We start from the raw sequence: 22,064 nt of genomic DNA on the forward strand, positions 1-22,064 counted from the left end.
GTATCGCCTGCAGCAACCTGCTTAAACACCACTTGAAGCACGTAAACTCTGAGTTGTAGCACCACATACTCCATATGGTCTTCTTGTTCCTTATTCACCCTGGGTGAGCTGCAGTCTGAGTAAAAAGAGATGGGAATGTGGAATGACACACTTCATGTATTGACTTTTAACAACAGCATATTTTAAATTGACAAAATCCTGAACCTCTTTACCCAGAGTAAATGGCTGTCTTTACATATGTATTCCTAATGGTCTACAACTGCCACGTGAGATGTGCTTCTGCTTTTGTATGCATATTCACTAGACCTCTACTCCTGTTATTAAACTGAAAGTTACATATGTATGAAGATGTCAGATATTACTTAAATGCTATGTTTTATTAATTTGGTCTTAGAAAGTATGTACAAAACTTACATATAAAATAGGCACAGAAGAGAGACTATTTTAGATGTGTATAGATATATATGTATGCAAATACACATGCCACAGTAGATAAAATTATTTAAAGGAATTTATTTAAATTCTGAGTTTCAAATTCACCTCACAGGAAATACATTATTACATACTGAAACCTAATGAGTTAGCAAATTGGGCCTAAAAAAAAGACCTGCTAAAAAACCCCAGCTTTGCTATAAAGCCCTGATTCGAAGCAGCATTGGCCCCATCACTACAATACCCAAAGGGCTCCAGGAACCACAGCAGCAGTAGCCCAACCCTACCCACACAGGAAGAGGGACCGCCTGCATCCCTACAGAGCCATGCTTCCTTCGAGACAAATATGTAATCCTGCAACTGGCTTTCAAAAAACCCAGGATGCCACACTGGCAAGTTTGCTTACTCGTGTGTAAGACTTTCTAAAAATTACAATGATTTTCAAGTTAGAATCCCTAAAACTATTTATTATGGGGAACGGGCATGCACAAAAAAAAAAAAAAAAAAAAGCAAAGCAGCACAGAATTTGGCCATAAAAATTGTCTCTAAATATTAGAGATCTTCTTATGACTGCTAAAGCAGTAAGGTATGCTAGAAATTGGTTTGAAAATTCACAACCCAGCCTTGGGATTTTCTATGCACTTGGCAACGTGACCACTATGGCAATAAACCTAGTGGCTTTAGATGAAAAATATTTTGGGGGAAAAAATGGGAAAATTGTTTCTACTTTCTTTTTAAATATAATCTTGATGGTTTGTTGAATCTTCCTAATTACTGAGTAAACATGACATAAGGAAGCTAAATAGTGTATCACTAATATTGTAAAAGAAGGTACACCATAGAGTTGTTTCCATTTGCCCAATAAATAAGCAATAATATTTGTGTTTTCTTTATACAATGTAATCTTGTGGGAGTCAAAGGGTACACATTAAGGATGAAAACTCCAAATACACAATAAAACACAACAGAAAATATACAACTCCCACAGGCCCTTTCTTAGGATTACCCAGTTTGATTCACTATCAATGAATGTGTATCAGACTTGTATGGCAAAGTAATTTAACAGAGTATTTCTTGCTTTCAACCTCTTCTTACAATTTTAATACATTTAGTTATGACCCATTTGCCTTTTAGTATTCATGTTCTCCAAGTTCAAAGCAGTCACTATTAAAAAGACAAATCTCACTCGCATTTAAGGTATCAGAGATACTTTTTTCTTGTTAGATTTCATTCTTTTTCCAGTACGTTGTTTATTGGTGTAAATACTATTATTATAGGGTTATTATTAAACATGAAACTGAAGCATCAGATAAAACACGAAGGGGTAAAAAAAAAAGAAAAAGGAAATGTAGATTCCAGTGGAATACATAACTTCTACCTTCTCTTGGTAATTTTAATTACTTTTATAATCCCATTTTTCTATCCACACTACTTTCTACCATGTACGTGAAAGGCCTACTAGAACTACCAGAGCCTGTGAGGAACTGACTGTAAAGCACGGACAGGAAAACTAGATATCAAAAGATGCAACAAGATGTGCAAAGTAAACAGAACAATCTCCCACCCCAAACCTTCTAACAGTTACCAAACAGAAGAGACCTGCTTTTTAGAGAAAATGTTTCTAATGTACCCCCACCTGAGGAAGAAGAAATGGAAATACAGACATATTCCTAATTTTGTCATATTATTTATGTGCATGCATACTTGCAAGCAAAACGCAGCATGGGATTACAGGCAGCGTATGTCTTAGTACACCAACTAAACCAAGCAGATCCGCACTGCTGAAAAGTAATCAGTTCAAAAGATCCAATTAAATGTTTCACCATTTAGACAATATAAATAGCCTGCAGCTATACTTATTTACTAATGAAAACTTCAGTAGTGCAGCATCGTAATATCTGAGCAATTTACACAGATTATTCACACTGACTGAGCTTGAGTGCAGCATCATGCCTTGTGGGTTGAGCAGGTTTCAGGGGAGAAACACAGGGTTGGGTAATAATATCAGAGCTTTATGAAAGGGCGTTTATTTCTGAGGTACAGTGCTAGAGGAGAGTGTACAGAAAATCCAACTGAAAATCCTGAAGCACACTTTCTGATCCTTAGGCATAACGCTGCAACAGACTTGCAGGAGAAGAGAGTCCCAGGTAGAGAGCACAGGATAAGAGTAAAAACCCTTTAAAACTCTTTTTCACAGCACTGCCGATCCTTTCATCCATGGCTTGGCATTCAGCATATTCATAATGTAGTTAAAAGGTATGTCACTTAAGACAGCTTCTGAGTCATTATCAAATGAGTAACTTGAAGAATTACAATATTGAAAACGTGTAGCTTTATCCTTCACATTAATTTGCACAGATCTTAAATAAATTTAAAAAATCACCCACTTTAATTACTAAAATAAGGTATTTCAAATGACAGGTGTGATTTGTTACTGCAACTTCTGAAATGTAGGACCCTTTGTATACTTTCACTGGTCACGCTTCGACTGGACCTCCAGGTCAATGCAAATTCACTCACTATGGGTCTCCTGAGTTTAACACAGCTCTTCTGTTTGCAAAAATGCATATTCTACATAAATGTATCTTAGCTCTAGCAGGAAAGTTAAGACTTACTAATTGACAGAATTGGCCGCCGAAGCAACATGATTTTATACGGTCCTTTGGCTTCCTTTGAAATGGAGAGGATGAGGTCAATTTCAAATGGGGGCTGTGGTGGGGGCAACCCTAACTGAACTTTAACACATGCATTCCCCTTGAATAATTAAAAAATATTATAGCCTGTATCAATTAGGAGCAATTATTTATAAAAATGTTCACCTATTGCAGTTTGCATATAGAAAAACGATCAGATTTTTAACAAGGGAAATGGGAAATCACTACGGGATGCCCTACTTAGATTAAATTAGCAAGAAACTTGTTATCAGACCATATAAAAGATACACCATAATAAGATGTGACCTTGCAGAACCTTGGAGCCAATCTGTGATTTTTTCCCCCTGTAACCCTTCCTAATTATCTGTAAAGTTACAGACCCTTTTGTGGCAGGTTATTTTTCTGTGAATAGTGAGGGGTTTGGAGCTTTTAAATATTTAATTAGTCTTCTGATATGAGAATTGTTGCACATGCCAACTGCTTCGATTTTCAAACTGTGTTCATCCTAATTATGTTCAGATTTAGATTGGTCATCCCAAACCTCTCACTCTTGTAATTATTTACTCCTTAAAGATCATTCAGCGGAGAAATATTTTTCACCCTTATGGCTCTTTCTTTCCACAAATGGCTTTTCTGGTCCGTTAATTACCCACTCAGAGGATTAGAGTTTGTAATAATGCAAGAGATCCTGCATGTAAGATGAGTTTTACAGGGTGAAAAAGAATAAATTGTTTTTTGTAAACTTGCCTTGGGGAATATCCCCTTTTTGGGTTATAATTTTCATCAACAGAGGCCATGTGCCCATCGCTGCATATCTACCAATTCCACAGGGCTATGGAGTGACTCATTTCTATGGCTCAATAGAACTTGAAGGAAAATGCTGAACAAGAGGCCAAAAGACAACTTGGTTATTTTACGAGATTTATAAAAGTGCAATCTGCTCGCAAGATGGTTCCATCCTCTTTCTCACAAATTTTAATGTGGTTTTCATGGCTTTAAAGTTATATATATTTAACCGATAACTAATACTAAAACTATAACTTTTTTCCAGAAGTGCTGTCCCTTGGTAGGTCTTTAATCAACTCTGTAACAGTGGTGTCATTTCCTATTAAAATGTGTCTGAGAGTCCTCACTACAAGTACTTTCTTTTCTTCTGAGACAAATGCCTGCCACAAAAGAACTGTTATTCATTACCTACAGTGATGTCTGGATCTAATTATCATCTGGAAGGCTTGCAGGGTTTGAAGGTATAGGACTTCTCTCGCAAAAGTATCCTTCTGCTCTAACTTGGAAAGCCCAATCCCACTTTCTGCTTTGCCATTTGAAGTTAAGGGATTAAGTTACTGATTTAAACTGTGCGTTCTCTGATTCCTGGAACTTCCATTTTTAAGCCAAAGGGGCTGCGTTCGTTCGCTTGTTTTTACATCTGCAAAAATCCTGTGTATTCTGCAGTTGGTTTTTACACAAGTCAAGCAGATTCACTTCCATAAAAAACACATCAGAAAATTCACTGGCTTCACTCTGTCAATGCACAGATAATCTTTAATTGTGTCAAAAATATTCATGATCTAATCCTTTTATCAAACTGTCTACCACTGAAGGAGCCTCATGTGCCTACACAATTAAAAACCGAATGTTAGCCATACGTAATACTGTACTACATTTGATGCAAATCCTTTTCTATTGAAATAAGCACTGGGCTGACAGCAGGAAGTGGCTGATAAGAAAGCAACAAGCCATTGCTGATGGCATTCATGATAACTGAGCACTAACTCAAATGTGTTCTGTCTACAGCACATTACTCAAAGTGCTCCTGTTTTAAATGCAACTCCAGGAGGTGTTCTTCTGCTGTATCTCTGTCACAAAGGCAGAAAAATTATCTAAGAAAGCTAAACATACAAAGTAAATGGTGTTGTTCATACCCACCAGTGATGCTGGTACTAGAATAATATACTGAAAGCAATATCAGTGCTACTACATCCTAGATGAGAAAACACCTACAGCTTCATGAGTGTAATAGTACAGTTGAGTTCAATGCTGTTAAAAATTCAGTAAACAGGGAAAGATTATAGGTTGAGAACTGTCACGTTATTGTTATACTTATAACAACAATATGTTAAATAGACAGTGGAAAAGGAGCACAAACTGACTTATGGTGAAACAACAATTTTACAGTGCTGGAAAAATGTGTGTATTAAATATATTTCAAAATTGCTTCTTCATCATAGATATACATCACAAGAAGCAACACATCTGAGAAGCAATGAACACTAAGGTTAAAGATCAGAGATTACTACTAAGAAAGGAATATAGATGCCTTTGCACGTACAATGGCAAAATATGTATCTTGCCAGATGAAACGTTATACAGCATGGTGCTCTTAAGAAGTAGTAAGACTTCTTCCCCTAAGGTGTTTGAAATGTATGACTTTGGCCAGGGTAGCTTGCTCAATGACATGATTCTGCTATCTAATTTCTTTTTAAAATGTTACAGGACCTGTTTTGCGCGTGTATGTGTGCGTGTATACACATGTGCATGTGTATGGTAGAAGAAACTGAAATTCAAAGGTTCTGACAGCTACTGTATTATAGTGAAAACCTGCAAAAAATATGGCTTTCAATAGTAAATTTGTAGTAAGGATTCTGCATCGCAAGTGTATTATAAAGCTGGTTTGACATGGAAAAATTCTATGTGATAAGAACGTTTCCTCCCCACTGATGTGTCTACAGCAGACTAAAAATATACTGAATACTGAGTATTCGGTCTATGTAACACTCTTAAGACTGCATTAACTTCATTGCAGTAGCTTGTTTTATAGGCTCAGTTCATCATGACCTATAAAATGTTAGGCTGAAGTGCTTTAAATATCTGCTAACACCATGTGCAAGCCTGGGAGTACAAGGCACTGTGCTGTGAAGCGGCAAAAACAGTACTCTTCTGAGAAAGTAGCACGCACTCTTATGTCACTGATATAAACAGGGTAAGCATGCTAAATAATGTATGAAACAGACAGACAATCTTTTATATAAAACAGGAATTCTAGTTGAATTCTTTGTTTGATTTTCTTTTACCAGCACGCCACTAGTTTTTTAAGATTGCTTCTTAAGAAACATAGAAGCGGGCTATCATAGTAAATTAAAGAAAACACATGCAAACTCCTTTCATTCACAGTTATTATACGAAAGAAAAAAAAATAAACACCTCTTTCATTTGTGGCCACAGCATTTTTGCTAATTATTGTTCTGCAATATGTAGAAAATAAAATGCAAAGAGGGAAATTATCTATGTCTTTCAGTAATCATGGCCCATTTATTAAGCAATTAGATTGCAATTTTATTATTAGAGACGAAAAAAAAGAAATGCTGTAAAATACTGTTATTGCTTGTATCTTTGATCCTTAAACTTTTCCATTTCAGCAACCTCATTAATGTCAAAATGCCATGAATATGGCCACCCCTTTTTAGACTATAGCCTGGGCACAGGCAGAATCTATGAGATTCAATAAAGAAGTTTTTTCTTGTTGAATTCAACTAAAAAGCTAATTGAGCCACAAAGGTCAGAAGGTTCTTTTTATTTTAAGTAGGAGATTATTCTGTGGCAGAAGGAAATTTCCAGAATGAGATCTGCTCATTTCTATACTACTCTGTAGCTACTTCTTAATTTTTAAACCCACGATACTCTTCTATTCCTTTCCTCTGAATTAAAGAACTTCACTGTAATAAACTTTAGTTCTATTTCCTTTGTTACTAATGAAAAAATTTCACTTTCATCAATACTGCTGATTTTATAACACTAAAAAGTACTCATAATTTACTTACATATATTTAATTCATATTAATCTGTCCTAATTTACGATCTATACCCTGCTCTGCCCATCTTCATGTACCTTTTCCATGTCAGTTCTGTTTACTAAGTGATATTCAACGGATTTCCTATAGTGCAATGAACCTTAACAGGCAGCTTTTAATTGCCTCGCATAGGAAACCACATCACTATTAATTCCACAGTAACAGTATAAAATAAAACTATTGCTTCTCAGACTCTAGAGCAATTAGACCTCTCGGCTATTTGGCTAACTCTGCTTCATGATACCCAGTGCAGTTAATTATATTTTTTGATGTTAATAGTCTCTGTCAGTTTCAAGCATAACTCTTCTTTGATGAATATTTAAATTATATTTGAATAAAAAAATAATCTTGGTTACATTTCATATTCAGCAGTCATCACAGCTTAATAAAGGTCTCCTCAGCAAGGGTTGAGATAAATGGCTATATGAACACATGTATAAAGTCCTAAATCAACTTATCAGATAATGTAGCTGTTTTGGCTAAGTATTATAGAGGATATATTGGGGTGGGAGGAATTAATAGACTTCAATTATTACAGTATTATTCTATACAACTAAATTTGGCAGAGTAATATATAAGTAAATCAGAATTTTTTAATAATAAAGTTCAACTGAACCAGGAACTTATCTTGGCTAGACAAGAAATTCAAAAACTATATAAAATTCATACAAATTCATCCAAGCAAACACAAAATTCAACTGAAGGTTAAACAATGTTGTGTCAGTCAAATTCTCAAAAACATCAGTAAATTACCAAGAGAGGTAACTACATACCCAAAACATATAGTACATGATTAACTGCAAATTAAACAGTGCACACACCTAGTAGAGACCATTCCAGAAATCAGGAAAAAAACTTTAAGAAAATCACAGGCTGAAGCATGTAATTTACATGATGCTCAAACAGACAAGAAACAGCATATAATACTTAAAAAATTATGTATATGTATGGTTATTTATATTTGTTTTCACCAATGAATAGCAAGGAAAGACTGACAAATATGTACATACTATCCTGCCAGATAAGACAGACACTGACTTCAGAAGAATTTGGTGGTGTTTTTGCCAATAATAAAGGAAATAAAACAACTTAAATGTAAGATATGAAAATACTAAATAAAATATCAAGCTACACCCTGGTAAAATAATGAATACAATCTTTTTTGAAGTAATCTGAGTCTAAATTTTACATGTCATTAGTTGGTATCAATGATCCTTTCGTTGTTTCCTTTGTAGCTTGTCCAACGCCATGACTACAGCAACGCGTGTGTTATGTGCTTGCACACATGTAATATAATTTCTTCTGCAGAAAATAATAATAGAACACACTGCAAAGAGATGATCAAGTACCACTGACAGCTATTTCACCTTACCTGATTGCTCAGAACCTTGCAATGTGAGGATTTGTATTTACTTTACTAAGTAATGCCACAATGGAACAGCCCCATTAATAAAACCTCCTATTTTTAATGCGTAAACTAGACCTACTACCTTCATATTAAGAATTAATGATAGTGAAAATGCACAATGCCAGATAAGGTTCTTCTCAGTCATGGGTATTACTGTTTTTCTGTAATAAAAACAAGGGATATGGTACGCTTCATGAATATTCTAGGCTATGTGATTATGCCTAGTTCATGAAAATAGGCTTCATGTATTTTTGCTTTTTTCTTTACATTTGAGTCATAACTAAGTCTTGTGACTAAACATAGAAAACAAAATAAAACAAAACAAAAATCAATCAGGCCATAGCCCGGTACCGTGCAAAGCTTAGTTTAAAAATAAAGAGCATTTTAAGCTTCTGCTACATCAAAATACTCGCAGGGGTGACTGCCGTACTAAGACCTACGCCTCTTTCAGATGAGTAGAATCCTTCATTTTTAAAGGACACTTTAAAAAAGATATCTAATGTTGATAATCTTGTATGGTAAATGTTTAGTGAAGCAGTTGTCAGCAAGCTGAAACAGAAACTGCCGGCATGCCAAAGCAAAAGAAAGACCTCGTACATGAGATCAGCATCAGAACCACAGCAACTCTGATGTGCATCAATTCCAAGAACGTACCTTATCCACACCAGCCTGTGCCATCCCAGCATCAACACCGGCACTTCCCCGACACAAAAACGACCGATACGCAAGCTCTTAATGACCCGAAAGTAGAAAAAGGCAACATATATCTCTTATTCTGAGACACTTTTCGCTACTTAATATCTTTAGCAAAGGGAAGCAATCTTTGGCTGCAGAAGGAAAAGCAAGGGAAAAAGCAAAGATAGCAGCAGGGGTCAGCAGAGCCCTTGTCTAAGCCTGACAGACCCCTGAAGTAAAGTGCGCCATTACCACATCACAGACATTTGTGAATGGCAGACAAAATCCTGCCTGTGAAAACTGTTTTAAGTCATATTAAGAAATGCAAATCTGAAACGTGCTACAGTTTAAACACTGAATCAAATGTGGGCCCTGTCTGAGGAAGCTATTTTTGAGGCACTAGAATGCTTCTTTGTGGAAGTCTTGCAAAGGCTCGGATTCAGCTCTACACAGACCCCACAGTGGGTTTTGCCTTCTACCAGCAAAGACACCCTGCCTGACGTTTGCTGTTGGCTAGACCTTTTCACTCCGATGAGTGAGATTAATCAGTTATAGGAGATTTACCCACTATCCATCCAAGCCTAGAGCCCAATGGAAGATTTTCTTTATTCCTTCACATTATGGAACAGACCAAACCTCTTTTCACTTGGAAGGACACTAATACGGTATGACAATGTTTCCTCTGCAGACCTGACAAGCAGGAACAAGATGGAGGGCTTGAGAGATATGTCTTCAGAGGAGGATTCATTTTGTTTTCTTTCAAAAATGCCTCACTCATTTATATACAGGATTTTTCAAAATGACGTATTTGTTGGACGTGAATAGGTGGAAAAGAATGAACAACTCCATTCTCCCACTCTCCCATTGGGAAAGATTAAGAAAAAAAAAAAATCTTGGGAGAAGGAATGGAAAAGCTGCTTCCTTCAGCTTTCCCTTGATCACTGTGTGGGGCAGGAGGCACTTTGCTTACATTTTGAAGACCCTCCGTTTAAGCGCAGCTGTCTTGCAGAGAGATGATGGACGTAACAGGTTAAGAGTATTACCATGGGAGAAAAGTTCATGGTAACAAAAACCGAAGCATGAACTCTTCACTTGTGTCATGATGGACATGGTAATTGAAGGTACATGTGTTGCATGTGCTATAGATAGTACAGGATACGTGCAACAAAAACCACTCACTGCTGAAGAGGATTTATTCCGCTTTTAATCCCTTTACTTTTCTGCAGCAATGTTTTAGAAGGAAAGGGTATTTCAAAAAACTACAGTTCATCTATTATACCTAATATATTTTTATTTTTATGGTTGTGTATTATGAGATTTGCTTTGTTTGTGCACATTTAAAAAGCAGAATTACACTGATTAAATATGTTTAGTAAAGATGCAAAGATCACATAAATCTACAATTATAGTATAAATTGCAGATGAAAATAGAATTTCAATGTCATTTCAGTGCAGGATTGATGTAACCTCCTTTCTGTTGCAGCTCAAAAATAAACTGAATATACCAACTGTAAGATTATATTTTTAATATGGATGTTTGCATGGTCTGCAAAGTCTGTAGTTTGAAACATTTTGAATTTTTCCTCTTTTTAATGATCACAACTATGCTCTCAGTATCAGAACACAGATTAGAAGTTCCTATTTAAAAATTCAAGGTATTTTAGCCTTTATCAAGAGGGAAACAACGTTTTCTTTCTCAAGTTAACATTAACTTGGCTGTCAACATTAAATGCTTGAGTTTTGCATCCAAGTAAATGATTCCATAGATTCAGAGTTAATAGGCTGTATTTTCTTTAATACAAAACATTAATTTTCTACAAGCCCCACCAATAGCTATAACTGTAAATTAATCAAAAACAAGGTGTACAGATTGGAATGGACCAGACTGTTTTTAATATAGGATTTCTCAAGATTTAAAATTATATTATTAAAAATTACCATCTGTCACACTACTCAAGTATTTATTTAAATACACAGGCAAAAATACCCATCTAATTGCACTGTACTGGAATCACAAAGATAGTTATGGTGTCTAATCTTTAAAATAGGAACTTTTCCTAACAAAAAGTTTAGGACTAGGAAAAATAATTCCTATTAAAAAAAAAAGTATTTTTAATTCAGAAGAGAAAGGTCCCAGCATGCAAAAATGCATCTTAGCAGCTTATTATTCCACTATAAAATTACATACACAATATGCCTTTGCCTTTGAAATGTATTTTTAGTATGTATTTACAAGTACTTTTAAATATCTGTTATTATTTTAAACTAATAAAACAGAAATCCAAACACTATATGGTATCTACACAACCCTTAGTGCCTGTCCTAACAAAAACCTATGATCCATGCACCTGCTGGTGCAGCCTGCAGAGCGGGGCTTTGAAGTTGACACTCGAGGCAGAAAGTCCCATAAACGCACAGGAGGTTTGAATGTAACTCACACAATCCACCTGCAATCCACTTACAAGGAAGTGGACTTAAGACTAAGTCATAAGTAAATTTTATCATGTTAATTTTCCAATCTCTGCTGTGACTATAAAGAGCAGTACTAGTTAGCCTTATCAGCTTCAAAGTCCCATGGCAGTTTCTGGCTACAGCCACACAAAACCACTTTATGAGCAAGCAACTAGAGCAATTTCCTCAGGCTGCTTTGTACCTTCTGCTTCCTTGTTCATTTAATTTCTTTTTAAACAAGGAGGAAACAGAGGAGATTTGTCCCTGCTAAAGGACAGCAGAGCACCAAGGAGTTTGACTATTTTAAGACCTAGCTGCCTGAAACATGGCTCCTCTGCCACTCACTTACACTACTCCCTCACCAAATATTATAGAAATAAACTTATTTCTATACTTGGTTCTAGTGCGTGGTAGGATCTCTCAAACTTGACTGTATGCAAATGCTGGGGTCAATTATCAGAGAAGTGTGAATGGGGAGAGGGATTTTCTAAAGGTCTAGTCTCTTTCTTCAAAGCTTTAATTTTAATCGTGCTAGTCTGAAGTTTACATGGAATCTAAATACATCTGAAAGACTTTATTCTAGAATAATTGGGACGTAATTTCAATCAGGGACTAAAAATTTAATAACTACTTTACAAAGGTAAAAGCAAAGCAATGAAGTCATCAGTGTTCAAGTCAGACTTCCTAGGAAAGCATTAAGTTAAAAATCTTTTGAGAACTGCACAAAAGGAAGAAAAGGGAGGGAGAAAAGATTAGGTATCAGCTTGTTCTAAGGAAGAGGAGCTGATGCATCACTGGACACTGGCAAAGTTTGAGGTACTGGCTAGTAACTCAAATTCTCTGGAAGGGGAGCAGGGCATGTGATTACATGGCTTTGTGTTAAACTGGAAACCTCATCTTATTTTTCAATCTTCAGATTTCACAGTATTGATCTCATTAAGCTAGTGTTTTCACGTTGTCACTGCACTAAACGTAGTTGCTGTTCAAAAGCTGTTGAGTAATGTTGCAAATGAATGGATGAGTATTTAATAATTGCCGTGAAACTACATCTAACTGCAGGTCTAAATTGAATTGAGTGGTCAAATGCAATGGTAAAAACACTGCTGGCCGAAGTGATAAAAACATGTCATTAGTCCTTACAAGTAAACACTGTAAGATTTTAAATAGCAATGTAGAAACTATTGCTGCTTATTTCTAAAGGTATGGAAGAAAAGTTTTCCCTGTAGTCAAATGTTCTGGCAGATTGTTTTCTCCTAGTCAGTTTAAAAAATTAAAAAAAAAAAAAAAAAAGAAGAAAACCAATAAATCTATTAGTCCTTCAGGTGAGATTGTTTTTTGTTTAATTGCTGCCATGAAAATACAGCTGATGTGATACTTTTAGCTATCACACCAAGGACATGCGCCGAGTACCAAACAACAGTTTGCCTTAGACAACAAAAAATTATGATCACCAGTGCAGTTATAAATAAATGAGATAAAAGAAGTTCTAATATTTCATTGCTTGCAATATAGCAAAAATGCGAGCACTTTTGAGAAAAGATTAAACAAGGCAAAAGAGACAGCTTTTCTACTTACTGACAGATCTGAGAAAGAAAACTATGAGAGCAAACTTCCAAATTACTATAAATGCCAGACAAAAATAGAAAGCAAAGTGTCAAGTGATCTTTGCCATTTGCTCAGACAAAAAAAAAAAAAAAGAACAAAAATCTCTCTGAGCATAGATATTCTGAACCAATGTCACACATGCGATCATGACTTCATTTTAATCTGTTGAAAAAAGGGGAAGAGTGGAAGATTGGGGAAGTTCAAAAATACTCTCTGCTATCATAAACTTACAGTTGATTAATTGAAAGGGGAGGACTGAAATTTCAGCTTTCCAGTAACAGTTTGATGTCACTTTAAGAAAGATTGTGCCTCTATATTTGTCTCTGACTACCTTAATCTGTGTATTTGCAGTGAACATAAGGAGGACTTTGATCAAAACACAACATGCATTTTACACAACAAGGAAGTCTACAGAGAGGCACTACATTTACAAAAGCAATTGAAGGTGGTTTCAAAGGGAGTTGACAGATTAGAGGATGATGACACTGCTGCTGCAGTCTCAATGGAAATCTGGCTTGATCTAATTAACAACAACGAACTAGAACCACAAAAAGATAATTCAAACATGATTTAAAGAAGTTATATTACCTTTTTACTAGTGTAGAGATGGAGTCTCTCCCTTACTGATCACAGAATAAGTCACAGGTTGAACACAGAACAAGAATAAAAGGCCTGATACCCTTAATTTACCTCCAGCATTTGAAATTTTGTTCAGATTCTGCACCCTAGGAAAAATGCACTGGGAGGAAAACTTCCCACCAATCCTGAACTTATTCAGGCTCATGGTTTAAGCCAGTAACAATGTCAGTGATTGATTTGTGCTGACGTTTCCACAATTGTCAGTATGAGGGTGACTGCTGCCCATATGCGGCCTATATCACAGGAATTTCTGTGAATCTTAGTTCTGATGCAGCTTTTGTACTAAAAACACTTCTAATAGAAATAGAAATCACATTTATTGGCTCTTCTGACTCACCATCTTCCCTGAGTGACAATCACTGTCACTAAGACATAATGTAACTTGTGCTAATATGCATATATGCTTCTGTACACACATGTATAATGACATATAATCATCCTGGCATTTAATCATTATAGTATTGCCATTGGATGCATTTTACAGGTGGGAACTACAGTAACGATTTACTGCATTCATAGGATATGTGTCACTTTGCCAGTCACTTTGTTGCTTTGCAGCAGGCATTTAGACACATTTTGAGTGCTGTTTGACCACCTAAAAGACAAGGAGACAGGGAATCAACAAATAAGTGAATTTTTTCATTCTCCTTGCAGCTATCTTCCTGCTTTTTAACTCTTGCTCGTGGAATTTTAAAAAAACCTCTCTAATTGCAACTGGTAGGTTTTATTTCCTTCTCATATTACTAGACAGAAATAATATTACTTCAATGGCAAACTGGCAACTACAACTCAGAATTTCCTACAGTATATACCTCTTACTGTATTAATTCAGGCATTTTTCCTCTTTAGTGCTCAAAATCATATATATATTTTTACCTCTGTGTCATAATTTTGTAGGCGTCTGGAAGGAAGCATTCTGTGTTCTCCATCTGGAAAGGGTCAGCATCACAAATCTTGTCATCTGTCCGTCCATAGTTAGCACTTTCTATCATAATAACATCGCTTCCTGGACACCGGAGGTCAATGGAGTAGCCTTCACAGGAGAGCTCCCTCCTAACCAAACCAAACGGTAATGCTGCTCGGCTGAAACCTAAAAAACAGGAAAAAAAAAAAGGGATTGAGCCTAAAGGATATATTGCATTGCACTATTCTTTTTCTGTCATATAGGCACAAACTCTCATCAGTGTGCGAAAGGAAGTGCACCTTTAAACAGTTTGACCTGGTACCATGTTAAGTGAGGCATCTTTCATTAAACTGTCACATCCCTACACCACTGCTGCTGTGTCCTTAATCTGGGAAAGGAGGAAATTCCTCTTCACTTCTTCTAACTGTTGCCAGTGCAGATCATGGCACCTGTCTGCACAGCTGCAATGCATGTTCCTGTTCCCACCTCTTTTCTCACTGCTTCTCTCTCCACTCTTTGGGCACAGTCAGAGAGGTCACGTCTGAAAGTGGGAAGGAGGAGAACAGGCAGGATTTGCAAATGCAGAAGTGATTTTTAAAAAAAACCACAAACAAAAACGAATCAAAACCAAAGTCATAGTTCCAACTTCATTCTTTCTTAATTTGTAACTTCATTTCTTCAGGAAGAGTTGGTTTCTTTTGCTTAGCTATTTTATGTCCCCAGCATAGACACATCTGTGCCACCAGATCTAATATACATGCCAATACTGTACCTAGTTGAACTTCAGTGCTCCTTACTGCACCTTTTACATAAATTTAGCCACAGACAGATAACATTTTGACCAAATATATAACTGATCATTAAAGTAAACTGCAGAGGTGTACTGTATAAAATCTCCCTGTCCCTTCCCAAAAGTATGTACATATTTCAAAGAATTCTAATTTTTAACATTTTTCTGCTTTTTCCTAAAAATAGGTAACTTCTCTAAGAGTAATGAAGCAGTATCAAATGCTTTAGAAACAAAACAATGGTCCAGATATTCATCCAGATATTTTATCTTTTAGAGATATTTCTTTATACAAAAAATAAAATATATGCACCAAAAAACATCTATAGCTGTATACTACACCTTCTTGGACACAGCTGCTGGTGTATTATTACTAAACAGAATACTCCTGTTTCTTACAAAATGTGCGCATTACTGTTCTTTGGCAGACAAGCTGGGTACCATGATAGTGTTAAAAACCTATTTCTTTAAAATCACAGATATTTCCTATTTTTAAAAAAAAGTCATCCTAATACAGTAGGCCATTAATATTTCAGTGCAGGCTGCTGGAGACAAGTTGTGACAGCAAAGAGAAACCGCTAGTAAGTACGGGAAGTTGGAGCTCTACAGTGTTTTGAAGGCAAAGAAAATAAACTTTTCTTAAAAAGGAAGATGCGTTAGAAGAGGCAAGGAAGCAAGGATCTAAAAAGATCAAGAAAAACTTGAGATAACCCCTTGATAGTAAATTTTCACACGAATCAGACGCTGTCACTTTTTCTACTGAATTAATGATCTGTGGATTAAAACTCCTACTGTATGAAGACGATTATAAGTTAGGACTGCAAAAAAGAGCTGTTGATAATGATGACGCCAGCGTCAGGATGTGGCTCCCTGGCAGCCAAAGCCCATCTTGCTGGCCGCCCCTCCTCTACCTGCAGGCTCCTGCCTCCCCCTTTGCACCAGCACCAGCTTTTGTCCAACATGTGCAGTGAAGTAATGCAAGTGGCTGGGCTGGCTCTAACCTCCCTCTACTGCAGAAGAACCCATGAGGTCTCAGAGGACCAGCTCTTTGGCTGGGCGGGAATTCACCCTGGGAACAAGGGGCTGTTTTCACTTTTACATTTTGTGGAACCGTATCCTGTATGAAAGCGGTACCGTTACTCTGCCAGTATGTTTCAGTGTTGGTTCACAAGGGAAGAAGCCGTATTGCTGCGGAAAGCACCACAGTTCCATCTCAAACTCACTCCCGGCCGGCGGTTTAGCTGCGCACACCATGCGCAATAGCAAACACTATTATTAGAGGCTTGCTAAAGTATCGTGAGCTGAAAGCTGGAAAGAGCGAAAACACGAATCCATCACTTTAACGCCCTACATGTTCCTCCCATGCAGCAAATTAATACAACGAAGACAGAAGCTGCTCACGGCTCAGTGAGGGCGTGAAATGGGCACAGAGAGGGGTACGCACAAAGCCCCCACCACGCATGCATACGGCAGCTTCTTTGATTAATTACCATCACGACAGCTGTAGTGGGACAAAATATAATGCTGCTAGTGACTGCCATTCCTACATCCTACTGCTCCTGTCAAATTTAATGCCGTCCACATAAAGCTCATCCCTCTGGCTGGTGGCAATGGTGCCTGTATCTCCTGCACTCGGCAGGCAGCACCAGCACGGCCTGGCTGGGGGTGTCCAGCTACCCTCTCCCTCCTTCCCTGCCGCCCACAGGAGCCCCACACGTGCTTTCACATGGATGCATGGCCCCACTTTTAGCTTTCTATCAGCAAGGAGGGGACCAGTGGCTTCGCCTGCCCAAAGGGGATTTTTGCAGAAGTGCAGAGAGGGGAGGGTATGGCCATGGAGGTGTTGGGGGCTGCGCACGCAGCAGCAGGCTCAGACACAAGGGCCATTATGGGGCCAGGGCTGACAATACCTGCGATAAGCACCGGACCCTTCCTGCAGACCCTACAGCACAGCCTCCACTTCTGCTAGGAAATACCTTGAATCCAAATACAAGACCTCTGCAGTTTGTTACAGGGATCAGCTGCCTGCAAATCTTATTTCATCATCTATGGCAACTGCTATAAGTACTACGAATGCGTTTTATCCTGCAATTTTTCCCCCTGCAGGCATCCGTGAGAAGTTCTGTATTAGGACAAACATTAAAAATACTAGAGCAACATTAGATCACTTCACAGGCAACAGGACACACCTGACATTGTAATGTAGGTGCTACATTGCAAAAGCAGCAAGCAATAAAGCAAAAAAATGCCGCGTGCGTTAGGTGGGGAGACTGCTCTAAGGAATTTCCGTGGTGCAGAAAGAATTTTAACTAAATGAAATAAATAAATTTAAAGTCCACTAACAAAGCTGCTGTGATCTTTATTCTGAAGCTTTATTTGTAATCTTTTCCGATCAACAAAGAAAAAAATAAGCATATCAACAAGCAAAGTGTAATTCAATCCATCTTGCAACCCTGACAATCGAAGAAAGAACTAGTGGGAGGCCCTGTGAGCGAAAAATCAATATTGCAGCTTTGTGCCGTGCAAATGTGAATACTGCCAAATAGCAGTGCTTAGGGTAAAATGAACTGTTTTGCTCCATTTTCTCCTCTCTGAACAAATGATTTTGAAACGACAGCTTTTTCTTGAGCTATAAAATGTCAAGCAATAACTCCCTGTGCTTTAGGCAAGTGATTGGAATAAATACCTCTTGGCAACAGGTGCAATGACTTAGGACTGAAATTCATTTACATTCAGGAGATAATTCCCGATAAACAGATGCACTGCCACAGGATGGAAGTCTGAGCAACCGGCATCTGAATGCTACTGCCTGGTTCTGCATCATTCCAGAGCTTTTAAGATGTAAGTATGTGGCCCTGTCAATAATTACTGTTGTCACCGGTTAACTTTTTATCTCCAATGCAATTCCTCATGAATATTTTCAATACTTTACTTTCTAACCAACCTGTGTTCAACCTGCTGCTTGCCTTACTGTACCTTGCAGAAACCTATTTTGTTTGGCTGTCCTCTTGCAGTTGAAATCCACATTCCTCAGTCTTCCTGCTAATTGCTTCAAGGCAAACTGTGCTATGGACCACACCGCTCCTGCTGTCTGCCGCCCAAGAACACAAAGTGCTTCCCGATGGCAAAGACCTTTCTGGTGCCAGGGCTGGGACTTCCAGCACAACCTAAACATTAACTCAAGTAAGCATCTATTACCAAATGCAGCATATGCTGTCTCTGATTCATTCGCGTTTGTATATATTAATCAGTGTTGCGTTTTTTTTTTTTTTTAAATGGAAGAAGATTAATATCTAATGAGGAAAAGACCGTGGTTTCTGTCCTGCTGACCATTTTGATTACAGAAAAGCTTCTTGGCAAACATATGTTTCCTGCACGTTCTATCTGCTCATAAATTAGTTGGGTGCAGGCTCTTCCCTGAAAGAACAAAATAAACTGCTTTTGTGAAATCACATTTCTAAGAAAAAAAGCTAAAGGAGATTTTCAGTCGTAATATGCATTCTTTAATGCTTTGTTGATCAATCCATGTAGAAAAACACAGAGAAAAAAAAAAAACAACTAAATGACATCCCAAACAAAAATCTTTCCTCTTATACTTTAGTCTATGAAAGGAAAAATGCAAGACCTGTGAAAGAAATGCAACTCAGAATCATGTTTCAGAAATACTAAAATTTGGCTAAAAATTGTTTTATACAAGTTTGCAACGCCTTATTTACTGTCTTGGTTCCTTTTTAAGAAATGATTTGTCTTTAGAAAGACAACCTAAATTTGTCAAAGTGCAAAGAAAAGTTAATAATTCACAGCATCCTGCCCACTTAGCTTACCATCTTTTTGAGCTGTCAATAATAAGAGACAGTGCTAAGTTTGGTAGATAAAAGCAAAAAGGCACCACCACATTTGAATGTTCACCCCATCCAGAGGAAAAACAGTGGAATGTAAACAGGCTAACATCAGTACTCCTCGACATCAGAAACAAGGAACCTTTGATTAAAACATAAAGCACAGAGAAAGTCAACATGGAAATATAAAATTATTTCAAAGAATGCAGATACTGGAAGAACTGAGAATCCAAAACAAATCTTTGCAAAAATAAATATATATATGTCTCTGTGAGCAAGGAAATATTGCCTCTTGTGTTATTTGGCTCTAACAGAAAGGTCTTTTGAAAAGAGCACATCTTTTCAAACAGAATGTTTACAGTTGTCTCTTTCACAATCTCTTTTATTTTACCAAATCACGCAACATGATGATTCAAGTTCTACACAAAATGAAGTGATGCATCTCGGGCAGCATTTCAATAATATATGATCAACAAACGCAAAGCCCGACAAAAACTGTGCTGAGAATCATTTCCCTCTCCCAGGGAAGTGTGTACGTGCACACACGGAGGGTGCACAGAGACAGCTGAACATACTTCGCCATCTGAAAATCATGCAAATGCTCAACATGGGCTCTGCAAAGCTTTTATAATTCCACAGAAAAGCCTCAGCATCCTGCAGTTCCTAAAGAATCCCACCAACTCTGTCAAGGGAGACTTTTCTCCCTGTCTCTCAGCACCGTATAAATTTCACACAGACAAGCATGTTATTTTGTTAAACAGCTTTTAAATTATCCAATCCTGGTCAACAGATCACTACCAACTACTACAAAGATAGAGGCAATTTAAATGACAACTGTGCTTTCTAATTCTATCTTTGAAGGAAAAAAGTCATTCTGGCAAGCATGTCTATTAAAAGATTACATTGGCACAGTAAGAGCTTCTGATACTGCACAGAGGTCTGGAGTTCACAGCACTCAGCTCTTCTTTCAGGGAAACCCAGCAGCCAGCGCAGAGCCAGCCCGCCCTGCAGCCCGGCAGACAAAACCCCACTGTTCAGTCGGGGTAAAATTAGGCAGGAAGCGATCATTTGAAAAATATTCTCCTACAGCTGTATTCTCTGCCATTTTAAGTATATACTTATTATTTTCATTTAAGAAGCTGGAAGGAGGGGACACGTAAAGAAAAAGGATTATTTAATGAAGGGAATCTGTTTTCTTCTAACAGACATCTTTGCCTTTTTTTTAAACTCATTCACACAATGGGATTAACTCAAAACAAGGTACATGAAAGTATGTTCATTATTTGAGTTTTAACAAAGAGACCCGAAGTCCTTAAGAACAGACTTGACCATTTAAAAGTGCATATAAATTATGCTGAGACAAGGCATGTATTTCATTGAATAAATTAGCTGTGAGGGGTGTTTTTTAACGTTGGTTTCTAGACTTAAGTTTCAGAGACTAAAATATGGAAGCCTGTCTCTTAGAAAATAGAAATATCAATTGGTATTAAAAAAATTAGAAATATTAATTAACTAATGATGTTTTTTATCAGTAACTTATATTTTAATAGTTCACGATTTAGTCTTAAAAAATTTTAGAATTTCAAAAACATTTGTCAAATTGTAGTGCTTTTCAAGATTCAGTGTGACCAGCAGAATTACAACAGCAAGTAATTTTCTGTAATTATATACTTAATATTCAGTGTACATCAACATAAAGCACGGTATGTCTGATTAATGAAATCCAGGACAGAAGCCTGAGTTACACCCTCTGACTCACACCAGGACGGGTCCTGCCTTCCAGGTTCACTGAAACTTATTACAATTTTCCTTTTCGTTTTCCAGTCTCCATGCAATTCTCAAAAACATCCCTGTGAGGCTCTCTTCAGCAAAAAAAGTCAGGGCTTACCTGCTTTCTGCACCTTGTTGAATGATTCAGCAAAACCTAAAGTGAGCAGCAGCATCTCAGCCTTTTTAAGTAAAAGCGACGATCCTTCCTGAGTACGGCTGGCAAGGATCTCATTTAAATTCTCCTAAACAGCTCTCACCTCTCATTCAGAGGGGTGAGAACATGTCTCTCCAAGGTAGCAGAATTAAGGGGTTTTTTGGATTGTATTTTTGTTGGGATTTGTGTTTTGTTCTTTTTAAATAGCAGGAGGGAAAAGAGTACTACATTGACAGACCTGCAGACCAAAGTCCTTCAATCATCCAGGACAGGAGCAGCCCAGACAGCAGCCATATACCCATCCCCACATTAGTCCTTCATGTCTCAACCCTATTTTGGAGGAATCACCACTATGGGAAAAGAGATAGTCTGGTCTTCATGCCCATTTAATCCTTCACCTCCCTGCTGAGGCTGCCACAAGAGTGCTAATTAATGCTAAACTGTGAAAATGGGCTTCTGCACTTTGAATCCAGCCACACTGAAACTGGATAGAAACCACTAATTCCTTTAATGAAAGTCACCAAACCAGAGCCTGGTTCCTGGCAGCGTTTTAGCAATGTCTACATGTGGCAGATGGAAACCATGTGATCTAAACATGAAAGTCTAAATATCTAGTGTAAAAATATGCGTGTTGTTCAGTTCTCACTTAGAACCAAGTTTTATTCTCATATGCATGCACCTTTCCCATCCCTTTCAGTGGGAGCTGTATGCATGAGAGCAAAACTTTGCCCTCTTGATCTAAAATTATCCCAGTTTGAAACAGTATTCATCTGTCAATGATATTTCTTTTCTTTTGCCAGCCAGATGTCTGTTCTCAGGCTGCAAGAATCTCCTTCCTTTTTTCCTTCACATCATACACACTTGATCCTCCGCCAGCTTACAGAAAGCACTCTACCCT

At 37.4% G+C, this 22,064-nt stretch overlaps 1 protein-coding gene across 1 annotated transcript in view; it reads right to left on the reverse strand.

Moving 5' to 3' along the window:
- ADGRL2 (adhesion G protein-coupled receptor L2) overlaps positions 1-22,064 on the reverse strand; it is a 127,933-nt gene that overhangs the window by 56,558 nt on the left and 49,311 nt on the right. Inside the window, exon 2 of the mRNA XM_074152123.1 lies at positions 14,589-14,802. Coding sequence (XP_074008224.1) covers positions 14,589-14,802 — 214 coding nt within the window. The remainder of the gene's footprint in view (positions 1-14,588; positions 14,803-22,064) is intronic.

This window comes from Numenius arquata, chromosome 8 (genome assembly GCF_964106895.1).
Source record: "Numenius arquata chromosome 8, bNumArq3.hap1.1, whole genome shotgun sequence".
NCBI lineage: Eukaryota > Metazoa > Chordata > Aves > Charadriiformes > Scolopacidae > Numenius > Numenius arquata.